The 27,351-nt window shown below is 37.8% G+C and overlaps 1 protein-coding gene across 3 annotated transcripts in view; it reads left to right on the top strand.

Annotated features, from left to right (window-relative positions):
• LOC136864060 (patched domain-containing protein 3) overlaps window positions 1–27,351 on the top strand; it is a 752,635-nt gene that overhangs the window by 649,759 nt on the left and 75,525 nt on the right. For 2 of the 3 annotated variants that reach the window (XM_067140594.2, XM_067140596.2), the window contains 2 exons: window positions 16,301–16,462; window positions 25,249–25,374. In XM_067140594.2, the coding sequence (XP_066996695.1) occupies window positions 16,301–16,462; window positions 25,249–25,374 (288 nt within the window). The remainder of the gene's footprint in view (window positions 1–16,300; window positions 16,463–25,248; window positions 25,375–27,351) is intronic. The other variant, XM_067140595.2, reaches the window with a different exon arrangement.

Genomic DNA, 27,351 nt, shown 5'->3' on the forward strand with positions numbered 1-27,351 from the left:
GAAACATCAAGACATCACACGCTCCTGGACCACAACGTACAAGCCCGGAAAACACTGACATGATTTGTAATGCGGCCGTGAAAACCTCAATTGCTATATCAACTTTAAGGCAAAGCAATGTTCTGTCAACAGTTGTGAAGATCTCTGGCAATGCCTTTTGCAAGCATGGTAAACCATGACCACAGAGATGTTGAAAAACTAATCAGAATAATGCCACATTTTTGTCACCCTTTTATCAGGGTAAAAATGGAAAAGCCGGGCTGAGTGGCTCAGACGGTTAAGGCGCTGGCCTTCTAACCCCAACTTGGCAGGTTCGATCCTGGCTCAGTCCGGTGGTATTTGAAGGTGCTCAAATACGACAGCCTCGTGTCGGTAGATTTACTGGCACGTAAAAGAACTCCTGCGGGACTAAATTCCGGCACCTCGGCGTCTCCGAAGACCGTAAAAGTAGTTAGTGGGACGTAAAGGAAATAACATTATTATTATTATTATTATTATTAAAAATGGAAAACAGACGAGTGCAGAGTTTGAACAGTATAGCTCTAAAAGTTGTTTGTATCCCATTATTTGGAGCATAAATGCTTTATAGTGTGTTAATTTATGTATAATGCATACCAAGTTTTGTATTTTGATTGGAAATGTTTGTCATGTGAAATATCACTAATCTAATGCCTAATGAATAGCAAGAACTGGTGTTTTCTTAAGGTGAGTTCAAACTTTTTGACAGCAGTGTATATATCTTACCATTTCTCTCTCTATTACTGTTTCTAAAACTAGAACATAATGTTACTCATAGTTTGAAGTACCAAGATTCTACTAATTATTTTCTTTAATATTTTGCCCCTTCTCTGAAGAAAGTAATTCTCTTCGTTGTGAATGTTTTAAATGTAGTTATGCTGCCTTCTGGCACAGATGATGTATGTTTAAGGAAAGTAGTGCTAATTGAAGATTACATTATCATCATAGTTGTACTTTATATGATAATGTTCACTATTAATCTCAGTCTAGACATGGGTCTTGTATGTATGTACGTACTCAGTCAGTTGGTGTTTAAGATTACTAATATGACAAATGTCCTATATCAGTATATCAAGTATGAGTATCATGTTAAAGAACCACTTCCTAGGGTGAAATTCTAGCAATCAAGTATCATTTTGATAATTAGAGCGATGCAAAATGTATATTATTACCAGCAAGGTACCGGTGCTTCGCTACGGTTTTAAATTGAAAGTTATTTTTCAACATTTTACATTTTGGAGAGTCTACTGTTGACTGAACCTGTAAAATACACCCTTAGTTCATATGTCAAACGGTTTTGGGAGAATGATTATTAATTTTCTTATCTAACACACATTTGAACCCGTTATGTTTCAGTGGGGGAGGGCATAGAGAAGAGGGGAGGGAAACCAGAAGATGTACTTAAAAAAGGAGAAGAGTGGTGGAGAGACAGGCAGCGATAGAGGTCCTTGATTCACAACCCGACCCGGGAAGCTGGAAACAGGAAATGAAGATGATGAGAGAAGAATTAGAATGTTTTAAAACCCTATCTTATATAACATCTAGGATGTAAAAGCTATCAACCTGCGAAATGTAGATGTTGTATGTTGAACAATAATGGAGGAATGAATATTTTTTTAGGTGGTGAATGTTTTAAAAATACTTCTTAACATCTAGGACATAGAAGACCACCCTTCGTGTTCAGTTTTAAGATTGTGCCTGAAACAGTTTCAGAAGAATGGATATTGTGATTTTGAGTGTCAATCACCATCTAAACCCCTTAGGAGAGAAATATCTTGAAGTATATGATATTTTACACCTAGGACATAAACAAAGAACCTTCTCGTAAAATTACAAATTAGTACGTCGAACGGTTTTGGAGGGATGAATAATTTTAACACCTTAGGGGTGAATGTTTAAAAATATTTTCTAATTCACACCTAGGATTTAAAATATATATCGCTATTTGGAATTTTGTCTTCGCACATTAAACAGTTTTGGAGGAAGGAATGAATATATCTCTTTTTGGATCTTAAATCCCATTGAACTCTCTGAGGGGTTAAATTTGTTTCAAACTTTCTGTTATTCACCTAGGATATGATTTGAAATTTTAACTTCGTAATTCTAACGTGAATAGAAGTGAATATTTTTGTCAACAATTACACTAGCCAACATGATTTTGCGGTAAAATAGAAAGTATGTAATTCTTATGGAAATCGCTGTCCTGATTCCAAAAATGATGCTATTTTTTTCCTATCATGTCTAGTTTTGACGCAATTCGGTGTTTTAGTATCTGCTTGAATTCGTAAGATGTAACATTGAATACAATTTTCGGAATACAATTACAGTAGAAGTCCGATATAGCGAGTACGCCATATAACGAGAATTCCATTATAGCGACGACCTTTTTCTGTCCCTTCAAAATTCCTATATTAAACTGTGTATCGTCCTTCGGTTACAGCGAGAACCCTATCACTAGCGCATCCGTTATTACGAGCGATTAAGCACGCGCGATTTTTTCCGTTACCGATATTTATGCACCCCAGCGTTGATACTGCATGTGATCGATTACCTTCGGCATCGTTTTCTCGCTATGTGCACTAGCGATTTCTCTCGTCGACATTCGAAGGCGATGTCGGAGTCGATTAGTAATAGCCTACCCGTCGACAGCTGTTCCGTAAAGAAAATTCGAAATGAAGGAGAACATATTTTCGTAATAAATGCGTAAATAACGTGTCCGATAAGGGTTGTTAACTCGTTAAAAATCAAGACCGACTAAACGACCGCTTAATTTTGAGGCTAAATACTGCAATTAAGAATGGGATACACCTCGAGATATGGCAGAGTGCTTAATTGATTTCAGAGGTTAGTTTATATTTTGTCGCGTCTGGTTAAATTACGGAAAGGCTATTATGAAAATTTATAGCGAGAAAGTTATACTTTCTCTATTGGCGCTTGATTTTCATCATACGTATAGTACGGTTAAGTTAGGATACGTGACGCTGTTTGACTAAGAAAACTGAAACGTTTGCAACAAAATGCGATTGATCATCTTCGGTACCGGTACAGTACAGTTTTCTCACTTTATGCATTTGCGAGCTCTCTCGTTGACATTCAAAGGCGATGTTGGAATTGATTAGTAATACCCATCGACTGCTGTTCTCTAAAGAAAATTCGAAATGAAAGAGGATAACACGTTTTCATAATAAATGCGTAAATAACGTGGCCGATAGCAGTTGTTCACTCGCTAAAATTAAAGACTGTAATAAACGATATCTTAATTTTAATGTTATGTACGGGAATTAAGTAAGAATGTGATACACCTCAAGATATGGCAGAGTACATCACTGATTTCAGAGAATATTTCATATCTTCTGGCGTGTAGTAACGGCTATTTACATGTAAATTTTTCGCGAGGAGGTTATTTCTCTACATGCGTTTCAAATATGTTTTCATGATAGGCTACATATACGGTTAGGTTAGGTGACGCTGTTTGAAGAAGAAAGCTGAGGTGTTTGCCGCAGAAATCTCTGGAGTGATACCCGTATTTCTCCGAATCCAAGACTTTTTTTTTCTTTTCTCAGAATCTCATGCGAAAACTCAAGGGTTGTTGCATTCGCGGCCTAACAGTAAGTTAATGGATACCACTGGCAACTACCGCGGTAACCACGCTGCTTCTTTTCACACGCGCACAGAGCTCGTTGACAATAAACGACCGCCTCTTCACTACACATCGCTAGCCGCGACAACCGGTTGTACACTGCCTGTGTATTTTTCAAATTTGCAGAATGGCATTAAAACATGCGACCCTTCGAATTCTTAGAAAAGTCATGGCTACTCCGTGACAGTGTCATAACGCGTCTATTGTACATGACGCTTAGTAAAATTAAGGTTTAAAGACAGCAGGAATATTTTCGTGATAGATAGTCGTATTGTAAAGATACGTGGAAAAGGTATTGCCGGCAATTTTTCAACGAGTTCTAGTCGATGTTATGATGCCAATTTTAAGTTAATGTTTATTAAACACTCGGAAATGTAGAATAATTGTGCAGCCGCAAGAAAATACGGCATAGGCCTAACTAAAGCCAATATTTGGCGTTAGCGTGAAGACAAAGAGCTAAAAAAATGCGTACTGTACAAAAATTGCATTCAGTGATCAGCAACAAGGACGCTTTAAAGAAGTAGAAGATGAAATTGTGAGGTATGTGCACGAAAAACGCAAGGGCGGAATGGCCATACCGTGGCGCAATAAACTCGTTCATTGACTTTCAACGTTCGCGATTAGGCCTATACATAGCTAGCCGCTGAATTTGGCCGAACCCGATAAGCGAGACGTGCGTGTAGCGGTAGCCAGTTATATCTGACGCTGCGTAATAGAAGTAACAGTTTTATAGACAGCAGGAATAATTTCCTGATGGATCGTTGTATTGTAGAGACGCATGGAATAGGTATTACCGGAACATTTTCAACGAGTTCTTTTCGGTATTATGATGCCAATATTAAGTTAATGGTCCTCAAACCCGCGGAAATAAAGAATAATTGTGCAGCCGCAAAAAAAAAAAAAAAGAAAAAAAGAAATACGGCGTGACGAAAGTCTATGTTCGGCGTCTAAAAAATGCGTAGGCCTACTGTACAACAAGTCATTCATATGATTTTACAAACTTCTTTTTGAGTCTGATATCAGTTTTTTGAAGGATTCGGAGAAATACGGTACTATATTTTTTCAGAATGAAATTAAACATACACTTTCACATAGTATCGGATTACAAAAAATAACAAACAAGTAAGCCGTAGTGTGGATATCATCTGCGGAAACGCAAGTTTTGAACAAACTGATTGCCGTTTCATACTGATTTTAATGTGCATGAAGGGTTTTCTGACTTTTATACAAAAATCGTATATAACGACAATCCGTTATAGCGAGTGAATTTTTCGCTGTTACGAATTCTCGCTATAACGGACTTCTACACTATGTGATTTGATTTGTTACTGTTTGCATTTTATTATAGGTTTATTGCTGTCTAAATTTTCATTTTGTATTTGGGGTTTCCTGGTAAATTTATAACAAACTCCCCCTGATATGCAATAGACCACGAGGTATGTAGGATTGAAGACAAGACAGTTGAGCGTTTGTCTTTCATCTTAGACCACTTGAATAAACAGACATATTAAAAGTCCCAGCCCTTATGCAATGTTTATGATGGACTGATAAAGCAGTTTCCTTTCAAAGATAACAGTCCGAAAGTGTTATACTCACGAAGATGAACTTGTATTTTGTACGGATGTTTCAAATCTTCTACGTCAATTGGGAGAGAAAGTGTATGATCCTACTAACTGGCGTGTTTTTATTGACTCTTTGCTTCATAATACAAATGTTCTGGCATTCATACCACTTAAACGCTCCACAAAAATGTCTGAAACATACGAGACCTTAAAGTTGGTGCTTGAAAACATTAAATATCACGAGCATGGGTGGCAAATTTGCGGTGTTTTGAAGATCATTGGATTGTTGCTTGGACAACAAAAAGGCTATACAAAATGTCCCTGTTCCCCATGGGCGCCTGCAGGATCTTTTCCAGGGGGGGGGCACATTAACAATTTTCTTCAATATAAAAACCAATATAACGTTATTATAAATATAAATTGTTTACAGAAACTTCCAGTTATAACATATGCTAGATGACTGTCAGTAATTTCAGTTTATGAAATAATCTGGTATGATATTAAACAATTGAACATCAACATCTTTAGAATTCCAGGGGGGGGGCAAGTGCCCCCCCCTTGCCCCCCCTTGCGGGCGCCCATGCTGTTCCCTATGCGAATGGGATAGCAGGGCACAGGATAAACACTGGGATAAAGTGAATTGGCCAGAAAGGAAACAACTACAACCAGGATCCAAAAATGTCTTGAATGTAAGTCTTATTGACCGTGAAAAAATTCTACTTCCATCCTTGCACATCAAATTAGGATTGATGAAACAGTATGTCAAGGCATTAGATAAAAGTAGCCTATGCTTCCAATATTTATCCACTAAATTTCCTTCATTATCAGATGCAAAAATCAAAGAAGGCATATTTGATGGACCACAGATTCGTAAACTGATGAAGGATAAAAATTTCACAGATACGATGACCAAAATTGAGAAAGAGGCATGAAACACATTCAAAGATGTAGTGACTAAATTCCTTGGCAACATTAAGGACCCTCAATACAAAGAAATTGTAAGGAAAATGTTGATAAAGTTTAAGGAACTCGGTTGTAATATGAGCCTTAAGCTTCATTTCTTAGCTTCGCATCTGGATTATTTCCCTCCAAATTTAGGAGCTGTCAGTAAAGAACAAGGTGAAAGATTTCACCAGGATCTCAAATATACAAAACGACACTATCAGAGGCGTTGGTATGTGAATATGATGGCCGATTACTGTTTGTCGGTTGCACGAGACGACCCTTCTAGAGATCATTCAAGAACTTCAAAAACCCGGAAACTCCATGGAAAACAGGAAAAGACGGATGTGTGAATCTAAACTGCACATAATGTAAGTAACAAAACTATGTAAGTTTAACCATGTAATTTTTATTCAAGGTATGGTTATATTAATTTAAAAGCAACTGTAAAGCCGAAACTAAATAGGCACCTTATGCTTCAGTTTCACGAATTTCAATAAACAGTTAAAATATAATACAAACCATCTACTTGCTTACAAAACAGCATTTATGTGTATTTAATGCATGCAAAATATAATTACATTTTGCAAGCTGAAGTTTACATTAATATATAAAATTTAATCAATACTAAGTACCAACAATTTTATGTAAGAACAAAAGAACATTTTGTAAAATTGCCACTAAACAAGACATGATACGCCAAAACTAATGTTTTCTCGAATTCTGCGTTAAGAAATCCATAAAACCCACCTATTTTCGTTTTTAGCGCACAAAAAAGGGCTTTTTTGCAGGCTAGTATTACCATCCCCCAGTCAAAACCACTTAGAGGTGTATTGTTTGAAGACCACTTCTTATTTAAAATCTAAGACATAGAATTTAATCTGTATAGAAGGGGGCACCAATCTTTGATAAAAATCGAGATGAAACCTCCTTCATTATTTAGGCCTATTATTCTGTATGCATTAAGCTTGTGGAAAGTGATTAGTAATTTGAGAGGTTTTAATCTTTAAATATTAGACACTCAACGACCACAAGAATTCGTAGGTACCACTAATGGTATACAGTATTAAAAAATGTCCCTCCAGTTGTGTATCAAGTTCAAGAATATTTCACCTAAATACTTGAGTTTTACGAATCATATTTTGGGGGAATAAAGAAAAGGAGTCAGAAATTTCATCAAGTACCTTGGCTGTTTTGGAGACTTAGTTTTACAACTTCAACAACTTGTATATAATCCCAATCCTTATACATGAAATATTTTGAATTATATCATATTTGACACCTACAACATCCAAAGTTCTTGTAAAATTTCAAGTTCATACGACAAACGATTTAGAGGGATGAATAATTTTGTCATAAGTCATCACGCCCCAGCCAAAACCTCTTAGAGGTTTATTGTTTTACGACCTTTTTCTTATTTAAAATCTAAAAGATATGGGAGCAAACATCATGTGAAATTTTAACCTCGTACCGTATGTCAAACGATTTCAGAAAAATGAATATTATGTCATCAGAAGTCACCTCCAGTCAAAACCCCTTAAGGGTGTGTTGGATTAAGACCACTTCTTAGTTAAAATGTAATGCACATAGGATCAATCATTATGTGAAGCTTCAACCTTATATGTCGAATGTTTTCAAAGAAATAAATATGTTTATCATCGGACCCCTTAGGGTGCATTATTGTAAGACCAATTTTTATTTAAAATCTAAGACATTGAGAAGTAACCACCATGTGAAATTTCAGCCTCGTATATCAAGCAATTTCAGATAATTTGATATTTTTGTAATAAGGCCTCACCCCCCAACCCTCAGTCAAAACACCTTAGGGGTGTATTGTTTTAAGACCACTTTTGATTTAAAAATCTATTACATATAGGAACAACTATCATGTGAACTTTCAACCTCGTATGTCAAACATTTTTCGAGAAATGAGTATTTATGTTTTCCAGGCCTTTCCCTCCCAGTCAAAACACCTTAGGGGAATATTATTTTAAGACCACTTTGTATTTAAAATGTAAGATATATATAGGACAACTATCATGTGAAATTTCAAGCTTGTATGTCAAACGGTTTGAGAGAATTGAATATTTATGTCGTCAGCTACACCCTACCCCTAGTCAAACACCCTTAAGGGTAAATTAATTTAAGACCACTTTTTATTTAAAATCTATTATAGATAGGAGCAAACATTATGTGAAATTTTAAACTCATATGTCAGTCAATGTCTACACAAAAATCAGTCTGCAGTGATAAGAATCGAGGGCTTTGAAAAAGGCAGCATTCCAGAAAGGAGTGAGGCAAGGCTGCAGTTTGTCCTCTCTCCTTTTCAATGTTTACACAGAACAGACAATAAAGGAAATCAAAGAGGAATTTGGAAACGGTATCAAAGTTCAAGGAGAGGAAATCAAAACTCTGACATTTGCCAATGATATTGTTATTTTATCTGACTCTGCAAAAGATCTGAAGAAATTGCTGAATGGTATGGACAGATTAAGAAATGAAGTCTTAAAGGAAGTAGATGACTATTGTTACTGGTAGCAAAATAACTAATGATGGCAGAAGTAAGGAGGACATAAAATGTACACTAGCACAAGCAAGGAAGGCCTTTCTTAAGAAAAGAAATTTGTTCACCTCGAACATGGATGTAGGAATTAGAAAGATGTTTTTGAAGACTTTCGTCTGGAGCGTGGCATTGTATGGAAGTGAAACGTGGACGATAACTAGCTCAGAAAGAAAGAGAATAGAAGCTTTTGAAATGTGATGTCACAGAAGAATGCTGAAGGTGAGATGGGTAGATAGAATCACGAATGAAGAGATCCTCAATCGAATTGGTGAGAGGAGATCGATTTGGCTAAATTTGACCAGAAGAAGAGATAGAATGATAAAGCACATCGTAAGACATCCAGATCTTGTACAGGTGGTTATTTAGGGAAGTGTAGGTGGTAAGAATGGTAGGGTTAGACCAAGATATGAATATGACAAGCAGATTAGAGCAGATGTAGGATTTAGTAGTTATGTAGAAATGAAAAGGTTAGCAGAGGATAGGGTGGCATGGAGAGCTGTATCAAACCAGTCTATGGACTGATGACTCAAACAACAACAACAACAACAACAACATGTCTGTCGATTTCAGAGATACGAATATTTGTGCTTTTAGGCCTCACCCTCATGGTCAAAACTCCTTATGAGTGTATTATTTTAAGACAACTTTTTATTTCAAATCTAATGCATATAGGAGCAACAATCATGTGACATTTCAAACTCACATGCCAAATTGTTTGAGAGAAATGGATATCTATGTTGTTAGTGCCCGCCCCCCCCCCCCCCTTCAAAACACGTAGGGGTGTATTATTTTAAGTCCATGTTTTATTGAAAATTTAAGTCATACAGGAGGAACCATGATGTTAAATTTCAACTTTGTATGTCAAATGGTTTCAGAGAAAGGAATATATTTGTTTTTGGTTATTAACCCCCATTTTACCCTTAAGGGCTGATTTTTTTTTCTAAACTTGTCATATTTAACATCTAGTACATAAAAAAGCAATCATTGAGAGCAATTTCAACTTTGTATGGTCAACAATTTCAGTGGAATGAATATTTTGGAATTTAGGGTTTTACCTCTGTTTCGTCTGCTTAGGGGTGGAATATTTTGAAACCCTTCCTTAGTGGGTGCCTATTGCCTTTTATATATATACCAGTTTTCATGTCTGTAACGCCTTCAGTTTTACAGATATAAGGATCTTCATAAAAAGAATTTAACTCCACTTCTAATCCACCTCCCCAAGTGGATGTTCAGAGAACAAAAAATACGTGTTTCATTATTTTTAAAGGAGATTCCAAAAACCTATTTTCAAGTCTGTAACATCTTCAGTTTTTGAGATATTAGTATCCTCATAAAAATAATTTAACTCTTTTTCAATCCTTTTCATCCCCCCCCCCCCCCCCAAAATGGATTTTCTGAAAACAAAAAAATAATTGTTTCTTTATTTTTAAAGGAGATTGCAAATACTAATTTTCACATCTGTAACATCTTCAGTTTTTGAGATTTAAGTATCCTCATAAAAATATTCAATCTATTTCACATCTCCCACCCCCTTAATACCTTCAGTTTTTTTATATAGAAGTATCCTCATAAAAAGAATTAAACCCTTTTTTCACCTCTTACCAACCCTCTTAAGAGAATTTTCAGAAAACAAAATAATATGTGTTCCTTTACTTTTAAAGGAGATTCCAAATACCAATTTTTATATCTCTAAAGTTTTACATCTCTAAAGTTTTTGAGATATAGATATACTCATTTAAACAATTCACCCCCCTTTGCACCCCTTTAGCAATGGAATATCCAAGAACCCTCTCTTAGTGAGCATTATACAAATGTAATGCAAGTGTAATAAAAATGTATCTCCATAATTTCATTTCCTTCTGTCAAGTGGTTTTGCTCGGCGATGATAAATCAGTCAGTCAGTCAGGACATGTTATTTTATATATAGAGATATTTCAATTTAGGCATTTATGTATAGTAAATATGGTTACAACTGCCATTAAATTTCAGTTGGAGTCTCTGTGACATGTTCTCTCTGCCAGATTGATGGTAGCATCATTATTCATAATTTCAATCTCTGCTTCAGAACAGAAAAGTACACTGCAGATTGAAGCACCCACAGAAAACATCAGGATCCAAGTAGACGTGGAACACACACAGAACACACCCCATCTCCAACCTCACCCCACCTGTAAAAATATTTATATGAATAAAGACAGGAGTAAATTGGACTTCGGCAAAATTGTATTAACATTAATGGCCACTAAGGATTTTCATTCACCGGGCGAGTTAGCCGCTGTGCATCTGTGAGCTTGCATCAAGTGGGTTCGAACCCCACTGTCGGCAGCCCTGAAGATGGTTTTCCGTGGTTTCCCATTTTCACACCAGGCAAATGCTGGGCTGTACTTTAATTAAGGCTACGACCGCTTCCTTCCCACTCCTAGGCCTTTCCTGTCCCATCGTCGCCATAAGACCTATCTGTGTTGGTGCGATGCAAAAAAAAAAAAAAAAAGAGGATTTTCATTCAACAGTCTCTAATAACGGAAGAACTGAAGTCCATATTGTTTCTCCTTTAACATTAACAATGGAATGTTGTTTGTCAAAAGATATTGGGTGTTGCAAGAAGAAGGGTAGATTAGACATGAAGAAATTCAAGTTAATACTGTTTTTATGGTGTGAGAGTCCATGCATATCTATAGTAGGGTGAATTAGCTGTGCCTATTCTTTCTTGAATGCATAAAACTGGTTAAAAATTAAATATTTCTTAGTCATATCTCACACAATATCTTACAGCAAGTTTATGTGCATATGGCTTGATATACACTTCCCTGTATAATGCAAAAACCGTACAAGAGGAAGTTAGTGAGGTTCATCTTAAAACTGCTGTACTGTACCCTTTTACATAAAGTGGAGACCACTTCTCTAGTCATTTTCATGAAGTATTACCATACTGTACAAACTATATCAACCCCTACAGTTGTCACTGGAGAACTGCATATCTGATTGATTCTAAAACCCCTTTTTTTTTTAGAGAAAAGGCAATCAAGTTATTATAGATGATGTGATAACTTGGGACCAATCACACACATCAGTTCATCACCATTTTATAGTCCTGTCACATCGACATTGACAGATTATTTTTTTCCACATTATGATATGAACTACTGAACATTAACAGTATACAGAATATGTGGGAGCTTATGCCATGTAACTGCTATGTAAGGGATTTTAAGACTGAAGACTGTGCCACAAGGCTGTACCACATAAACAATTATTTGAAGTAAGGACTTGGGTCTCCTAGTGAATACAGAGTTATAATTTGATAAGAAGGAAGCCATACTTTCCAGTGTCAACTCAGTTAATGTAACTTTAAAGCTTTCCAGTCTATCTGAACACTAATTATAAGATAACACGTAGCGTCACCAGCTGCTATTCATTTCCAAGTATACAAATTCTCCTGCTTACAATCCACTAGCACTCAGTGTTGATTGTGCTTGTACTGTATTTTTGATGACTAAACAAGCCAATTCCAGCATGAAACATGTGTCCACAGTGATAGCACTCGACGGATGGGGGAAGACAAGGTTGCATCTGATGGGGTATTCATAACTGTCCTTTAACCTCTTCATGCCTGTGACGCTCTTACTGAAATAGTTCAGCGGCGCAGTAGAGGTTGTTTGGCACCAAAGCATATGATCCTTGGCAAGTCTGTCTCAGGTTTGAGGGTCGATATGGGTGAATTTCATGGTTTGTTTAAGTTGGTTGTTATAAAGCTTCAAAGGGGCACCACAGAGTCTTGTGCCTGAGGAAAGTTCGCCATAAAGGAATTGGCAAGGAAGCTTGGTGTCGTTCATATAACATTCATGCCCAGTCCACCAAAGCTGATGGCCTATGATAGAGGTTTCTACACTGTTCATGCACTCTTTATCAAGAACTGCAAGATTGGAGACATGGTTACCCCATTTGATATTTAAGATTGAACAACATTTCTGCTGATGAAAAGGTTCAAGTTTCTTGATGTCATGGCAGTACAGGGTCCAGGTTTCACATCCATAAAATAGCGATTTAATGATGACTGCTTTATACACCAAGAGTTTGGTATGAACTGTTAGGTTCCATACCCGCAGTGATAGCTGACTAAATGCCAAATGAGCAGCATGGAGTCTGTTTTCTACATCCTCTTCTGAGGTGCATTGCATTGTTTAAACAAGAAGTGATCTACCTGTTCCAGAATGACGTCTGAGACAGAGACATTGAATTCTGCAAGGCTAGACCTTGGGGCAGGTTGGACAAGGATCTTTGTTTTTTTGCATTGATGGTGAGGCCAAAACAATCATATGCACTCTTGAAACTATTGGCTGACCGCTGCAGGTCCACAGGGTGTAAGAGCAGGTGATGCCGTTCAGTTATTCTGGTCACATGAGTTAAGCAACATGAACAAAGTCTCATCAAGTTGAAGAAAATTCCATCAAGACAATACCTTAAAGCAATACCAGAAGGGTTAGTACATGATTAATCACAAAGTATATCAGCCACGTAACAAATCAAAGGGTGTTGGGGCATGTATGACAGGAAAAGTATCTGGAGAGCCTGTCAAGACGTACCATCAAGGGGTGCTCAAACCTGGCCTACTAAGCATTCAGGGCAACCAAAGCGTCTCAACACTGCCCACATAGCATGCCTCGGGACAGAGTCAAAGGCCATTTCCAGATCGTAAAACACAAAGTAGAGAGGTTGCTGTTGTGTTCCACATTTTTCTTGAAGTTGCCTTGCACATAAGATCATGTCAATTGTGCCTCTTGAGACATGGAAACCACACTGAGACTCAAGGAGAATCTTTTCAGAGACAACCTGGAGATAGCCAAGTAGAATCTTTGCAAGAAGTTTACTGGTTATGAACAGGAGGGATATACTGCAATAGTTGCCATATACACTGAGATCACCTTTCATGAATATGGTGATGATAGTAGCATTCTTCTGGTAGCATTCTTCTGGTTGCCAGGTACTTGCTGAATTTTCTAGATTCAAAGGATTAATGTGAAGAATCTTGTCTTTAATGATAAACCTCCATGGAATGTTGTCAGGTCCATGTGTCTTTCTGTGTTTCAGTCTGTTGAGAGTACGGGGCTGAGTGGCTTAGATGGTTGAGGCACTGGCCTTCTGATCCCAACTTGGCAGGTATGATCCTGGCTCAGTCCAGTGGTATTTGAACGGGCTCAAATACATCAGTCTTGTGTCGGTAGATTTACTGGCACATAAAAGAACTCAACCACACCTGGGCGACTGGAGTGGGACATTGATGATGATGATGATGATAAAAGAACTCCTGCAGGACCAAATTCTGGCACCTTGGTGTATCTGAAAACCTTAAAAGTAGTTAGTAGGATGTAAAGCAAGTAACATCATTATTATTTGTTAAAAGCCTCACAGAATTCCTGGTATGACATTGGCATTGCCATCCATGGCTGTGGGATGGGGGCTGTTGTGGCACAACTCGGAATAACTCCTTGGCTATAGATTTACAATTTAAAAGAGTAGAGAAGTGCTATTTCCAGTGCTCCAAGATGTCTTTGCTGTCAGTAAAGTTGGTAGCATTGTTGGCAGAAAACAAAATTCCTATTGAAAAAACAAATTGGTCCATATAGTTCTTTAATCCCTGCATAGAAGATTACAGGTCTCTGGCATCGGATAAGCTTTGAAGTTCTTGAGTTTTCTCTTGCTACCAATTGCTCTTCATTTCCCTGATTCAAATCTGGCATTAGGATTTTGAAAATGAGTTTTTTCAAGCTGAAGGATTGATCGTGTGGAAGGGATATACGAGCTTGCTGTTTGGCAGCAATGAGGATAATAACTTCTGCATTGTTCTCCTCAAACAGTCTTGAATCTTCTTTTCTTTGAAACCAATAGATTCCTTAGCTGACTCAAATCGTACAGTTCAAATTGTTGAACATTCTTGCTCCACATCATTTGTTTTTTTTGTTTTTCTTTACAATCGGCTTTACGTCGCACCAACATAGATAGGTCTTATGGTGACAACGCATCATTTTGATAGTTGGATTAGATGCCAGCTACTTGGAGATCGCATTCTGGAACTGTGTAGCAATGGCTCGGTCTGAAAGTTTATGGATATCAACCTTACTTCTGGACAGACATGTGCGATGTGGAGGCAATTTATAGTGCAAAGAAATTCTGATTTGGCAGGTCAGAAGTTTGTGATCTATCCAGCAGTCATCAATATTTCTTGTGCTTTTGGTGATCAGAATGTCTTTCTTATCACACTGATGGGTGATGACGTAGTCAAGAATATGCCAGTTCTTAGAGTGTGGGTGCGTCCACATGGTGTTAAAATGATTAGGTAGGTGGAACTGAGTATTGCTGACAGACAGTTCATGCTCAGCACATAGGCCAAAAAGCAATAACCCAGGGTCTTTTATTTCCCAATACCATATTTGCCCATCGCATTTTCCCACAGCCATTCTCCAATTCTTGCATTGAAATCACCAAGGTGGTTCTTTGTAGATAAGTATGCTCATCTGGTGATAAAACTTATTCTTAACCTCTTCATCAGCATCTACACTATGAGGAGATGAGAGTGATGAAAATATCCGCTGCGAGTTGTAAGCCATTCACTGATTGCTGTGGGAGTGACCTGGAGGGCATTTACCAGTTTTATCTTTACAGCAAATCCAACACCATGCATACAAGTCTCACCTTCCCTTCCCTTCCCTTCCCTTCCCTTCCCTTCCCTTCCCTTCCCTTCCCTTCCCTTCCCTTCCCTTCCCTTCCCTTCCCTTCCCTTCCCTTCCAAAATATGGTACTGTATAGCCTGATCCAAATTCCACAATATTTCCATCATCAGACAATATGGTTTCATCAAAGGTGGTAACACTGATGTCCAATCTAGTTAGCTTGTGAGTGACAAGTGCTGTTCATCTTTCAGGTCTGTCTTTATTTATATCCAGAAGTGTTCTGATATTCCACATTCAAATTAATTGATTGATTCGTTTTCTGACTGCAAGTGGGAGTGACCCGCTGGGTGTGGCTGCACATCCATTGTGTGACTACCGGTACCGATGTTTAGCCTACATTTTCTGGGCCCTTCTCCACATGGGGTGGGCAATAGTACTCCTAAATAAGTCTGCCCAGACAAAGATACAGGACTGAATTCCTGAGTAGTGGCAGACATCAGAAAGACAGCCATCATGCATCTGCCACCAATGTGCAGGTACCTCATGATATCCAGAAAGAAGTAGAATAACTATACAGACGTTCTTGGTACATCAGTGTTCCAGAGTTCACTTCACTCAACACACATACAGCTTAGAACACATGAAAGATTATTTACAAGTAATAAGTATAACCTAACTTTAATACATAATCTATATACACATGATTTAACCTAACCTATAACATGTAAGAAAAATTGTTTTCAAGTTATACACACATAACCTAATGCAAAGTGACTTTTCTTAGTGATGATGATTATGATTGTTTAAAGATGCCAAACATCATCATTAGCCTCAATTTCTTAATCTCTCTACCTGTATTTATGGATTTCCTCCATTAACAGTGCCCTGGATTTTCCTTTCATTTTAGGTGTCTAGTTTTGATTTCAAGTTCAAGTTGTTTCATGGCCCTGAAGAAAGTTTGCCTGCCATGAACAGAGTAAAGAAGTTGGTGAGAGAAGCAAACTTTACTACTGGAGATCAATTTGCCACTGTATGGGGAAAGATATTTGCTAACTGGGTGACAGATGAGGTAAGTCACTAGCCATTCACTTCTATAAATATGACCTGTTCACTGCTAAGTTATGTGAAAAAACAGGGCTTTTACTGTATACTCATCTGCTATAAGTATGGCAAAGTAACAAACAAGTGTCAAACTGAGTTATATTAAGATAGGAACATAAAAAAGGAACACACAATAGGATGAACACAATGATAGGTCAGTGTAATTGCATCAATGAGTCCTTTTAGTGCTAAATAGTGTAATAGCTAATGGCAGCTAAAGGTAGCCATACAAAGTACCGTATATCATATAGAGTTGATGGTAAGTTTAATTACAGGGAAACTAAAATAATTAGTCACTTTCATTAAATTACTTTTTATTCACTGCTAGTCTTCACTTGCTGAGAAAAATGGAAATGAGCTATCAAATACCTATTACTAGAGTTTAATACAAACTTGTAAATTCAGAGAGTTTTAACAGAGGCTATGCCATCTAAGCCTCAAGGCACTGTTCCTCAAAATACTGGGTGGCTAGAAAATTTCTCCTTTCTTACTTGAACATTATTTCAGTTAAAAGATACAGACATGATGGACATCAACTCTGCATACTTATTTTGAATGTGGAGAGTTGTTGGGGTGCCAGTACTAATACCTGTAAATGTAAATAATTGGGACTAGGAAATAGGCTATGCTCTGGTACTCAGTATATACAATCTTTTACTGCAGTGGGTTTGATGATACTGTATCTAGAAAAATCATAACAGTATGTGGAATAACTGCCAAAAGACATCTTACCCCAAAATTAAGGCATTCAACTTTCAATTCCTTGTTCCCCCGTGCTATGTTTCTCATCTTGTGCAGCTCTGAAGGTAAATAATGTTTCCATAAAATGGTTTCACAGCTGTGAATGTATTCATGTAATTTACAAGTATGCAGTTATCTATGCATGAACAATAGATACCAGTACCCAATTAAATTCTACATGAAAAATAGTTGTTAGTTTGTTTGTTTTCATTTCAATGTTTGATACCTAAATCGTCTAAATTCGAATACATTTGCCTTTTGGTGGCTCCATAAGTAACACTCGTGCCTTGACCTCCCTAGACTGACCTTGATTCATTGAAGAAAAAAGAGGAAATCATCTATCAGTGCAGGGAGCTAAGAACCTTTAGCTTCTCCTGTGGCTGTGCAGCTGTACATAGCCGTAAATATTTTTAAACTCACAGAAGTCATTCTCATTGGTTACATAGTAGAGTGAACTTAACTTTGCAACATACACATTTTGAACTGAGATGGTTAGTTTACCCTAATTTCTTGGCTTTGGTATTAAGATGAAGTTTTCAAATTAATTGCATACCGGTAGTGAAATGATTCATTCTATCTGTATTGAAAATTCTTCCACAGGTTACTGAAAATTTTCCACAAATACCGTGATCTCTTCAATGATAATTTAATTCCATTTGTATGTAACACACAAAGTGTTCCCTATTGTATGGGTGAGGTTTTCTTCAATATTCTGTAGTCTGACCCACAGATATTCTACTGACTTAAGGATCTGATTTGCAGCATTTCTGGTCCAATTAATTCAAACATCTGGTAGTGATTTCTTCAGAATTTCAAGTCAGGTTTAAACTGTGTGAGCTTTTAGAACTAGTGGACTCTTGCGAAGCAGAACCATTAGATACAATCTGACACCATTCTGTTTTGTCTAATAGGCAGTAAAAATGAAAATCAGAAGTAAATGGAGAATCAAATCAACCTGCAATAACCTATGCAGCCATTTCCTGCCTGTTGTAAGAGGACACTAAAAGAGGCCCCCAATGTTTCTTAACTTGGGACCACAGGTTGGCGACTATGGGGCCCTTAGCTGGGTCCTGGTTCTTCTTCACTTAGCCTACTTGTGTCAGGCTCCTTACTTTAATTTTTCCTAAATGACCTCCCTTTTGTAGTTAACTGGAAAACATGAATAATATTATTACACAGTTCTTATTACCTTTGTTGCTTCTTTTAAAAAGAGTCTTTGTTTGGAAACTTTCCTAGAACATTTCAAAGACTTGGATGGCTTAGGAAAATTTTTGGGATGGAATTTCACTTGAGTGTTTTTGTCCATCTACACTCTTCTGTTCAAACTTTCTGTGACCCTCCTTTCTTTCATCACTCCACTTCTTGCCAGTTTTCAACTTTGGCTTTTCATGGAATCGCTGGAATGCTCAAACTTTATTCTGGAGAGGAACATGTTCTTCGATGTCTTCATGTGTGATCCATATTTCTTGAAGGACTTTTTCAACTTCGGTGTACCAGCGTTTCTTGGTTTTCTTGTTTACAAAGTAGGAAAAGGTCCGGTTGGTCAATCTCTGCAAGCTCATACGTGTTATGTGGCCATAAAACTTAATCTTCCATTTTTTAATGGTGTCCATTATACTTTCCACATGCAGATACAGTTCATTGTTATAGCATCTCCTGTACTTACTACTTTCTCTCTATAGTTATTTTTAATTTTATTATTATTATTATTATTATTATTATTATTATTATTATTATTATTATTATTATTATTACAATAATGAGCATAACAGCTTTGGTGAAATACATTGATTTATACCATATTCAAATTGTATTGATGCCTAATAGGCTGAGTACTGACTATTTTTCAGTTTTTTTGTTTTGTTTTTTACTGCCATGGAAACTGTAACCCATAAAGCACACCATCAGAGGGGACACTTCAACCAAGATAAAACCTCCCAGGGCCAGGTAATACATTACTAGTTATTGATGGCATCACAGAGTGGATTGTATCAGACTTTGGGAAGACTACACCTGGTAGGTTTGCTCGCCATAACATCTTGAAAGAAAATCAAGGACCTACTGTATATTCAATGTAGCATGCTTCTGATGATAGAGTAATGAGTGCATGACATCTTTTTATTAATGAATCAGTATTAAAACACATAAAGCAATGTACAGAAACAGAGGCAAAATGGAAACAATGAGTAATTATGCATATTGAGTACAAAAGTCTAATAATAAGAATAGCAGTGAAAATGACCACATCAGCTGTTCCAGGTATATAATATATTCTAGCAATTCTAGTGTTAAGTTTGGCTGGAGGGTTGGTACGTGGTAAAAATGGTACATGAAGCTTACCTCCATTGGGGGTGTGCTTTAAAAGAGCTACACTATCTTGGAGTGAGGACACAAGTTTACTAACCTCTGCATAAAGGTCAGTAGCATAACCAGGATCAACTGAAGGTCGGGGGGGGGGGAGGGGTATGGTTACAACATGATGATAGAACAAAATGAAGGTGCTTGTGCATATGTGGTGCATGCATGGACAGGTGTCATAAGGACACTGATACAAGTAAATTATGTTGGTATTCGGATTGCAGTCCGGTACATTACAAAATCTTACACTAAAATGCAGAACAACAACGATATGATCAAAGTAAATAGTTTTATGGTGAATGGTATGTTCATATTACAATCTCTATGAATATTCAGAAGAACCAACCCTTTGAGTCAATTTTCACTTGTTTATTGTTGGTTTATGTTTATTTTCTTTTGTAAAAATTATATGGGGGGTTCTAACTCCCAGTAACCCTCTTTGGCTAGGCCTAGGGGCATGACTTTTCACTTTAACGATAAGCGCGCCAAAAAATATTTTGAAGTGATTTTGCGATATCTTTATGAATCATATGTTTCTGGTTAAGAAAATATGGGTGTTATGTTCGCGAATTAAAGTGATAAGGCCATTTTAAAGCAAAATTCAATTATTTCACAATAAGCATGAAATTACATCAAAATCTATAGTGAATAACGAACATGACATTTTGTTCCAAGATTATGTATGTAAAGAAAAGGAAGAGCGAGCAAAGATTCATCAACAGGAAAGAAATATGTTATCATTAATGTTCTGGAAAATCTCTTTAAGACATGGCATCAAAGAAAAGGGGTTGGCTCCAAGCTTCTTGCCAAACAAAATGTTTGGAATGTTGTTCTTGTGGTGGCTGGTAATCCCACCCCAGCCTGCCTCCTCGTGGCACTGTGCAATCCTGGAATCCCTAATGACGTCTACAAGCAGCACAATTCACTGGTGTATTTCGGCTTCGTGGTCAGGTAAAATTAAGAAAGTGATCACAGACCGTAGCAAAGATGGGTCGCTTTACAAGTGTTGTGGTGTACAGCAGAGCTAAACAGTTTGCGAGTGAAAGTTTATGTTTCGGAAAGCAATATTTTAATGTGTAAATTTTGCAATGTTCGTATCGAGTGGGAGAAAAAAGATACTGTCACAAAACATTGTTTTAAAAATAAGGAATATTCAGAACATAAATTTAGCACACCAATAGTGAAACAGCAGGCAACAATAGAACTCTCATTAGATATGCAAAAGAAAGCTAAGAGTGAAAACATAGAATTTATTCATGAAACAACAGCGATGCTACTCAAAGCCAACATCCCACTGGAGAAGGTAGATGACCCTGCAGTCCGGGAATGGCTTCAAAAGTATGTACCAGGTATGTACAGTCTATTAATTACACCTCCACAATCAGCGATCAGTGATAGTAATGAAACCTTTAATGATTAATTTAAGAATTTCATTAAAACAAAATTAAAGCAATACGGCAATATCTATTTCGCAAAATAATGTGAAAATTAATATCCTGGTCGCAAAATCGTTCAAAAATTAATGTGAAAAAATCATGCCTCTAGCTATGCCCCTGATAAAGGTACAATGTGCAAAATTCTTTTTGCAATATCTAAGTGTGTCTTGGTCATATCTATCTGGTCCCTACCTTCAATTTACTCCCTATGACATTCCCTTCCACATTCTATTTTTCCTTGGATCAATTATGCAATATATTTTGTCCATGTCTACATTCTGTTTTCAAAACCTACAGTATTATGTGGTATGTGATTTAATAATTGCTTGTCTAAAGCCACAATTATTCACTTTTTCCATAGAATATAATGTTCGGCAACATAGCTAAATGGTTAGCATGCTGGCCTTTGATCCAGAGGGTCCTGAGTTTGATTCCCGGCTGGGTCAGGGATTTGAACCAACATTGGTTAATTCCGATGGCTCGGGGCCTGGTTGTGTGTGCTGTCTTCACCATTAGAATTCATCGTTGGTACAGCCCCATTCTCACAGACGTGCAGGTCACCTATACGGCGTCAACTCAAAAGACCTCCACCAGGCCTCTTTGGAGGCCACACACAATAGATAGATTGATAGATAGAATATAATACATGATATAGTAAATGTAATCTGAGGTAAGTTAAAACCTGTTGTACAGGATGAGAATTTGCAATTTTCAGGTGCTATAAATACATGGTTCATGTTTGTGGGTTACTGTAGTCACGTTCTAGTTCGTGAACCATGGGCAATGGCTGAGTGGCCTAGTAAGTGGTCCTGAGAGTCGGGATACCAGTTGCTATGGAATGGGAGTGGGCATCTCGGACATATTCTGAGTCCTGGCCCTCCTGGTGCTCAGGCGGCTAGGACTATACAATTCATCGGTAGTCCATAACCCGTTAGAAGAGAGATCCTCACTTGGACTATGTGCAAGTAGGGTACATCGTGCTTCATGAAATTACCAAGCTCAGAACATTTTAAGCAAGCCTCGGACCTATGGGAGTAATGGAGTCCCACTCCCATTTGACAGGCGCGGGACTCCTCGGAAACAACTTGGCGAACGAAATGGAATTCGATGGGGAGCTATCAATATTAATGGTGCTTATGGAAGAAAGAAGGTAGAACTGGCTGTGTCAGCAAAGAGGATGCATCTGGATGTGCAAGGAGTAAGTGATATTCGGGTAAGGGGAGATAATGAGGAAGAGATAGGAGATTATAAAGTGTACTTGACGGGTGTTAGAAAGGGAAGGGCAGAGTCTGGGGTAGGGCTGTTTTTCAGGAATACCATTCCACGCAACATAGTTTCTGTTAGGCACGTAAATGAGCGAATGATGTGGGTAGATTTGTCAGTTGGAGGAATTAGGATAAGAATTGTGTCCATGTATTCACCATGTGAGAGTGCAGATGAGGATGAAGTTGACAAGTTTTATGAAGCATTGAGTGATATCATGGTCAGGGTCAACAGCAAGGATAGAATAGTGCTAATGGGCGATTTCAATGCGAGAGTTGGGAACAGAACTGAAGGATACGACAGGGTGATTGGTAAATGTGGAGAAGATATGGAAGCTAATGGGAATGGGAAGGGTTTGCTGTACTTCTGTGCTAGTATGGGTTTAGCTGTTACGAATACATTCTTCAAGCATAAGGCTATTCACCGCTACACATGGGAGACTAGGGATACCAGATCCATAATAGACTATATCTTAACAAACTTTGAATTCAGGAAATCTGTTAGGAATGTACGAGTTTTTTGCGGATTTTTCGATGATACAGAACACTATCTGATCTGTAGTGAACTAAGTATCTCTAGGCCTAGGGTAGAGAAAGTGAAATCTGTTTGCAAACGAATAAGGGTAGAAAATTTCCAGGATGAGGAAATTAGACAGAAGTACATGGATATGATTAGTGAGAAGTTTCAAACAGTAGACAGTAAGCAGGTTCAAAATATAGAAAGTGAATGGGTGGCCTACAGGGATGCTGTAGTAGAAACAGCAAGGCAATGCCTAGGAACAACTGTGTGTAAAGATGGGAAAAGGCGAACATCTTGGTGGAATGATGAAGTGAGAGCAGCCTGTAAACGTTAAAAGAAGGCTTATCAGAAGTGGCTCCAAACAAGGGCCGAGGCAGACAGGGATTTTGTATGTAGGTGAAAGAAACAGAGCGAAACAAATAGTTGTTGAACCCAAAAGGAAGCCATGGGAAGATTTTGGTAATAACCTGGAAAGGCTAGGTCAAGCAGCAGGGAAACCTTTCTGGACAGTAATAAAGAATCTTAGTAAGGGAGGGAAAAAGGAAATGAACAGTGTTTTGAGTAATTCAGGTGAACTCATAATAGATCCCAGGGAATCACTGGAGAGGTGGAGGGAATATTTTGAACATCTTCTCAATGTAAAAGGAAATCATCCTGGTGGTGTTGCGAACAGACAAGCTCATGGGGAGAAGGAAAATGATGTTGGTGACATTATGCTTGAGGAAGTGGAAAGGATGGTAAATAAACTCCATTGTCATAAGGCAGCAGGAATAGATGAAATTAGACCTGAAATGGTGAAGTATAGTGGGAAGACAGGGATGAAATGGCTTCATGCAGTAGTAAAATTAGTGTGGAGTGTTGGTAAGGTACCTTCAGATTGGACAAAAGCAGTAATTGCACCTATCTATAAGCAAGGGAACAGGAAGGATTGCAACAACTATCAAGGTATCTCATTGATTAGACAAAGTATTCACTGGCATCTTGGAAGGGAGGGTGCGATCAGTCGTTGAGAGGAAGTTGGATGAAAACCAGTGTGGTTTCAGACCACAGAGAGGCTGTCAGGATCAGATTTTCAGTATGCGCCAGGTAGTTAAGAAATGCTACGAGAGGAATAGGCAATTGTGTTTATGTTTCGTAGATCAAGAGAAAGCATATGACAGGGTACCGAGGGAAAAGATGTTCACTATACTGGGGGACTATGGAATTAAAGGTGGATTATTAAAATCAATCAATGCATTTATGTTGACAATTGGGCTTCAGTGAGAATTGATGGTAGAATGAGTTCTTGGTTCAGGGTACTTACAGGGGTTAGACAAGGCTGTAATCTTTCACCTTTGCTGTTCGTAGTTTACATGGATCATCTGCTGAAAGGTTTGAATGGCAGGGAGGGATTCAGTTAGGTGGAAATGTAGTAAGCAGTTTGGCCTATGCTGACGACTTGGTCTTAATGGCAGACTGTGCCGAAAGCCTGCAGTCTAATATCTTGGAACTTGAAAATAGGTGCAATGAGTATGGTATGAAAATTAGCCTCTCGAAGACTAAATTGATGTCAGTAGGTAAGAAATTAAACAGAATTGAATGTCAGATTGGTGATACAAAGCTAGAACAGGTTGATAATTTCAAGTATTTAGGTTATGTGTTCTCCCAGGATGGTAATATAGAAAGTGAGATTGAATCAAGGAGTAGTAAAGCTAATGCAGTGGGCTTGCAGTTGCGATCAGCAGTATTCTGTGAGATGGAAGTCAACTCCCAGACGAAACTATCTTTACATCGGTCTGTTTTCAGACCAACTTTGCTTAACGGGAGCGAAAGCTGGGTGGACTCAGGATATCTTATTCATAAGTTAGAAGTAACAGACATGAAAGTAGCAAGAATGATTGCTTGTACAAACAGGTGGGAACAATGGGAGCAGGGTACTCAGAATGAGGAGATAAAGGCTAATTTAGGAATGAACTCGATGGATGAAGCTGTACGCATAAACCGGCTTCGGTGGTGGGGTCATGTGAGGTGAATGGAGGCGGATAGTTACCTACGAGAATAATGGACTCTGCTATGGAGGGTTAGAGAAGTAGAGGGAGACCAAGATGATGATGGTTAGACTCGGTTTCTAACGATTTAAAGGTAAGAGGTATAGAACTAAATGAGGCCACAACACTAGTTGCAAATCGAGGATTGTGGCGACGTTTAGTAAATTCTCAGAGGCAGATTGAACGCTGAAAGGCATAACAGTCTATAATGATAATGTATGTATGTATGTATGTATGTATAAATACAATCAATCTGCTAGAAATTTGAAATATTATTTTGTGGTTTTCTTCTCTCAACATTACCATAACCGACAATATCCTAGTAAATAAATGCAGACTACATCAGGTATAATCCCCAAATTTTCCTACATTAAACACTAAGATAATTCTGTTTTCTTTCTTTGTTACAGGTAATTGATACAGAACTGTACAGGAACATGATTTTGGTATGTGCTTGCGTAATGATTTGCACCCTCATTCTCATCATCAACCTGGTGACTTGTTTCTTCATATTTGTCTGCGTAATACTCACTCTAGTAAGTTTCTTTTAGTATCTTTTTTACCTGCTTATGTGTAATGTTACAGAATAGAAAACTGAATACTTTATTGTCTATGGAAAGGTCTCATTAAAATAGAGCTTAAGAAGATACATGAATCCAGGTGGAGCAACTCAAGATTTATTTATTCTTCAATCACCACCACCACCACCACGATCATCATCTTTTTCTGTATTCCAGATGCAGCCAGATCAAGGCAAATGGTTCCTCTTCATTTTACTCTGTCTTTTCAGTACTGCTCATCCATCATCATATACTTATCCAAGGCCCATTGCTAAAGCCAGGAATTTATCATTTAAATTTAAGACAAAATAATAAAGTTATCCCTTAGAAGAATTCAAATATACTTTTTCTCCTTTAGCACTAGAATGACCAGAGTGGTCATTTTGACCATTAGACAATTTCAAGGTATTTCCACGCTCGTATTCATTTTTTTTAGGGCACGAGGTTGCGCTTTTGTGACTTTTATTCTTTTAGGGTTATGCACATTCGCACAAAAAATGACATCTGTAGATGATAAGGGAACACCGATATTGACTGTTATACCTAGGAAGACCATAAGCGGTCATTTTGACTGCTTCACTTCCTTGATAGAGAAAGCTCTATTCTGCTCACTGCTTGCTTCCTGTGATATATAATTACAAGTGGCGCTATATTGGCACATGATGTAACTAAATAATATGCCTCTAGCAGTGGTCGTGAGTGCACGAGTTAGTGCCTGCCTCTTGTGTAGTATAGTGCGTAATAATGGCTCGGCGGCAAATTCTTTACTCCGGTTCATTTATTAGCAGAACTTGAAAAGCTAGGAGAAGACGAATCAGGTGACGAAGATACATTATCATACATAGACGTAATGAGTGATGATGAGGATTTTATACCTCAACAGTGTGGTATTTTTTCGCTATTTGTTTTACGTCGCACCAATATGTTTTACGGCAACGATGTGATAGGAAAAGTCTAGGAAGTGGAAGGAAGCAGCAGTGGCCTTAATTAAGGTACAGCCCCGGCAATTGCCAGGTGTGAAAATGGGAATCCACCGAAAACCATCTTCAGGGCTGCCAACAGTGGGGCTCAAACCCACTATCTCCCGATTACTGGATACTGCCCGCACTTAAACAAATGTAGCTTTCGAGCTCGGTAAATAGTGTGGTAATATGTCGGATAGTGATAGTGATTCAGCTAATGAAAATGTGCACACACTGGACTTTGTACCTACAATAGACAAAGTTACTTCTTCAACCAGCCGTGATCAATCTTGCAGCAGAGGACGATCTCTTAGCAGCAGGCAACCTGTTCAAAGAGGAAAGGGACGAGGTGGGAGAGGTCATGAACTGGTGAAGTCTCCTTCATTTGCACCAGAGAATCAGTTATGTGGTAAGGATGGAAAAACTATTTGGACTATTATCGACAGCAGTAGGAACTCTCCTGGTAGCAGAGCGTGGTTCAATGTAACCGTTACAGCTTGATTACACAAATAAAATAATAGGAATAATAATGTTATGATATTTAAACTTAGTAAAACAAAAACTTAAGGTTCAACAAAAGCGTTGCAGCACAAAATGTAAATAAAAGGTTAGGAAACATGACAACTACAGAATGGATATGGAAAGTGGCATGGAACCCTGAGAGGTAATGGAACATAGCCTTTTGCGAAGAAAGAAAACATAGAGGGTAATTGCCCTTGGGTTACACACATTTATTTATTTTAAAAAGGAAACAAATCAAAACTCATAATAGAAAGGAACAAATTAAGAACTCGAAATAGAAAGATCTTTATAAATGGTAATTAAAAGGTTGTTAAGCATGCCTGTAGTCATGCGCATTATGTTAAAAAGAAATTTAATAACTTAATTTGAATTGAAAGAAAAGTGTCCAATGATACATGATGATTAAATGAGGGCTAATCCCAATCTACACAAAGTAGAAATAAAAGTAAACACAGAGGTACAGGAAATT

This window comes from Anabrus simplex, chromosome 2, assembly GCF_040414725.1.
Source record: "Anabrus simplex isolate iqAnaSimp1 chromosome 2, ASM4041472v1, whole genome shotgun sequence".
In the NCBI taxonomy this organism is placed as follows: domain Eukaryota; kingdom Metazoa; phylum Arthropoda; class Insecta; order Orthoptera; family Tettigoniidae; genus Anabrus; species Anabrus simplex.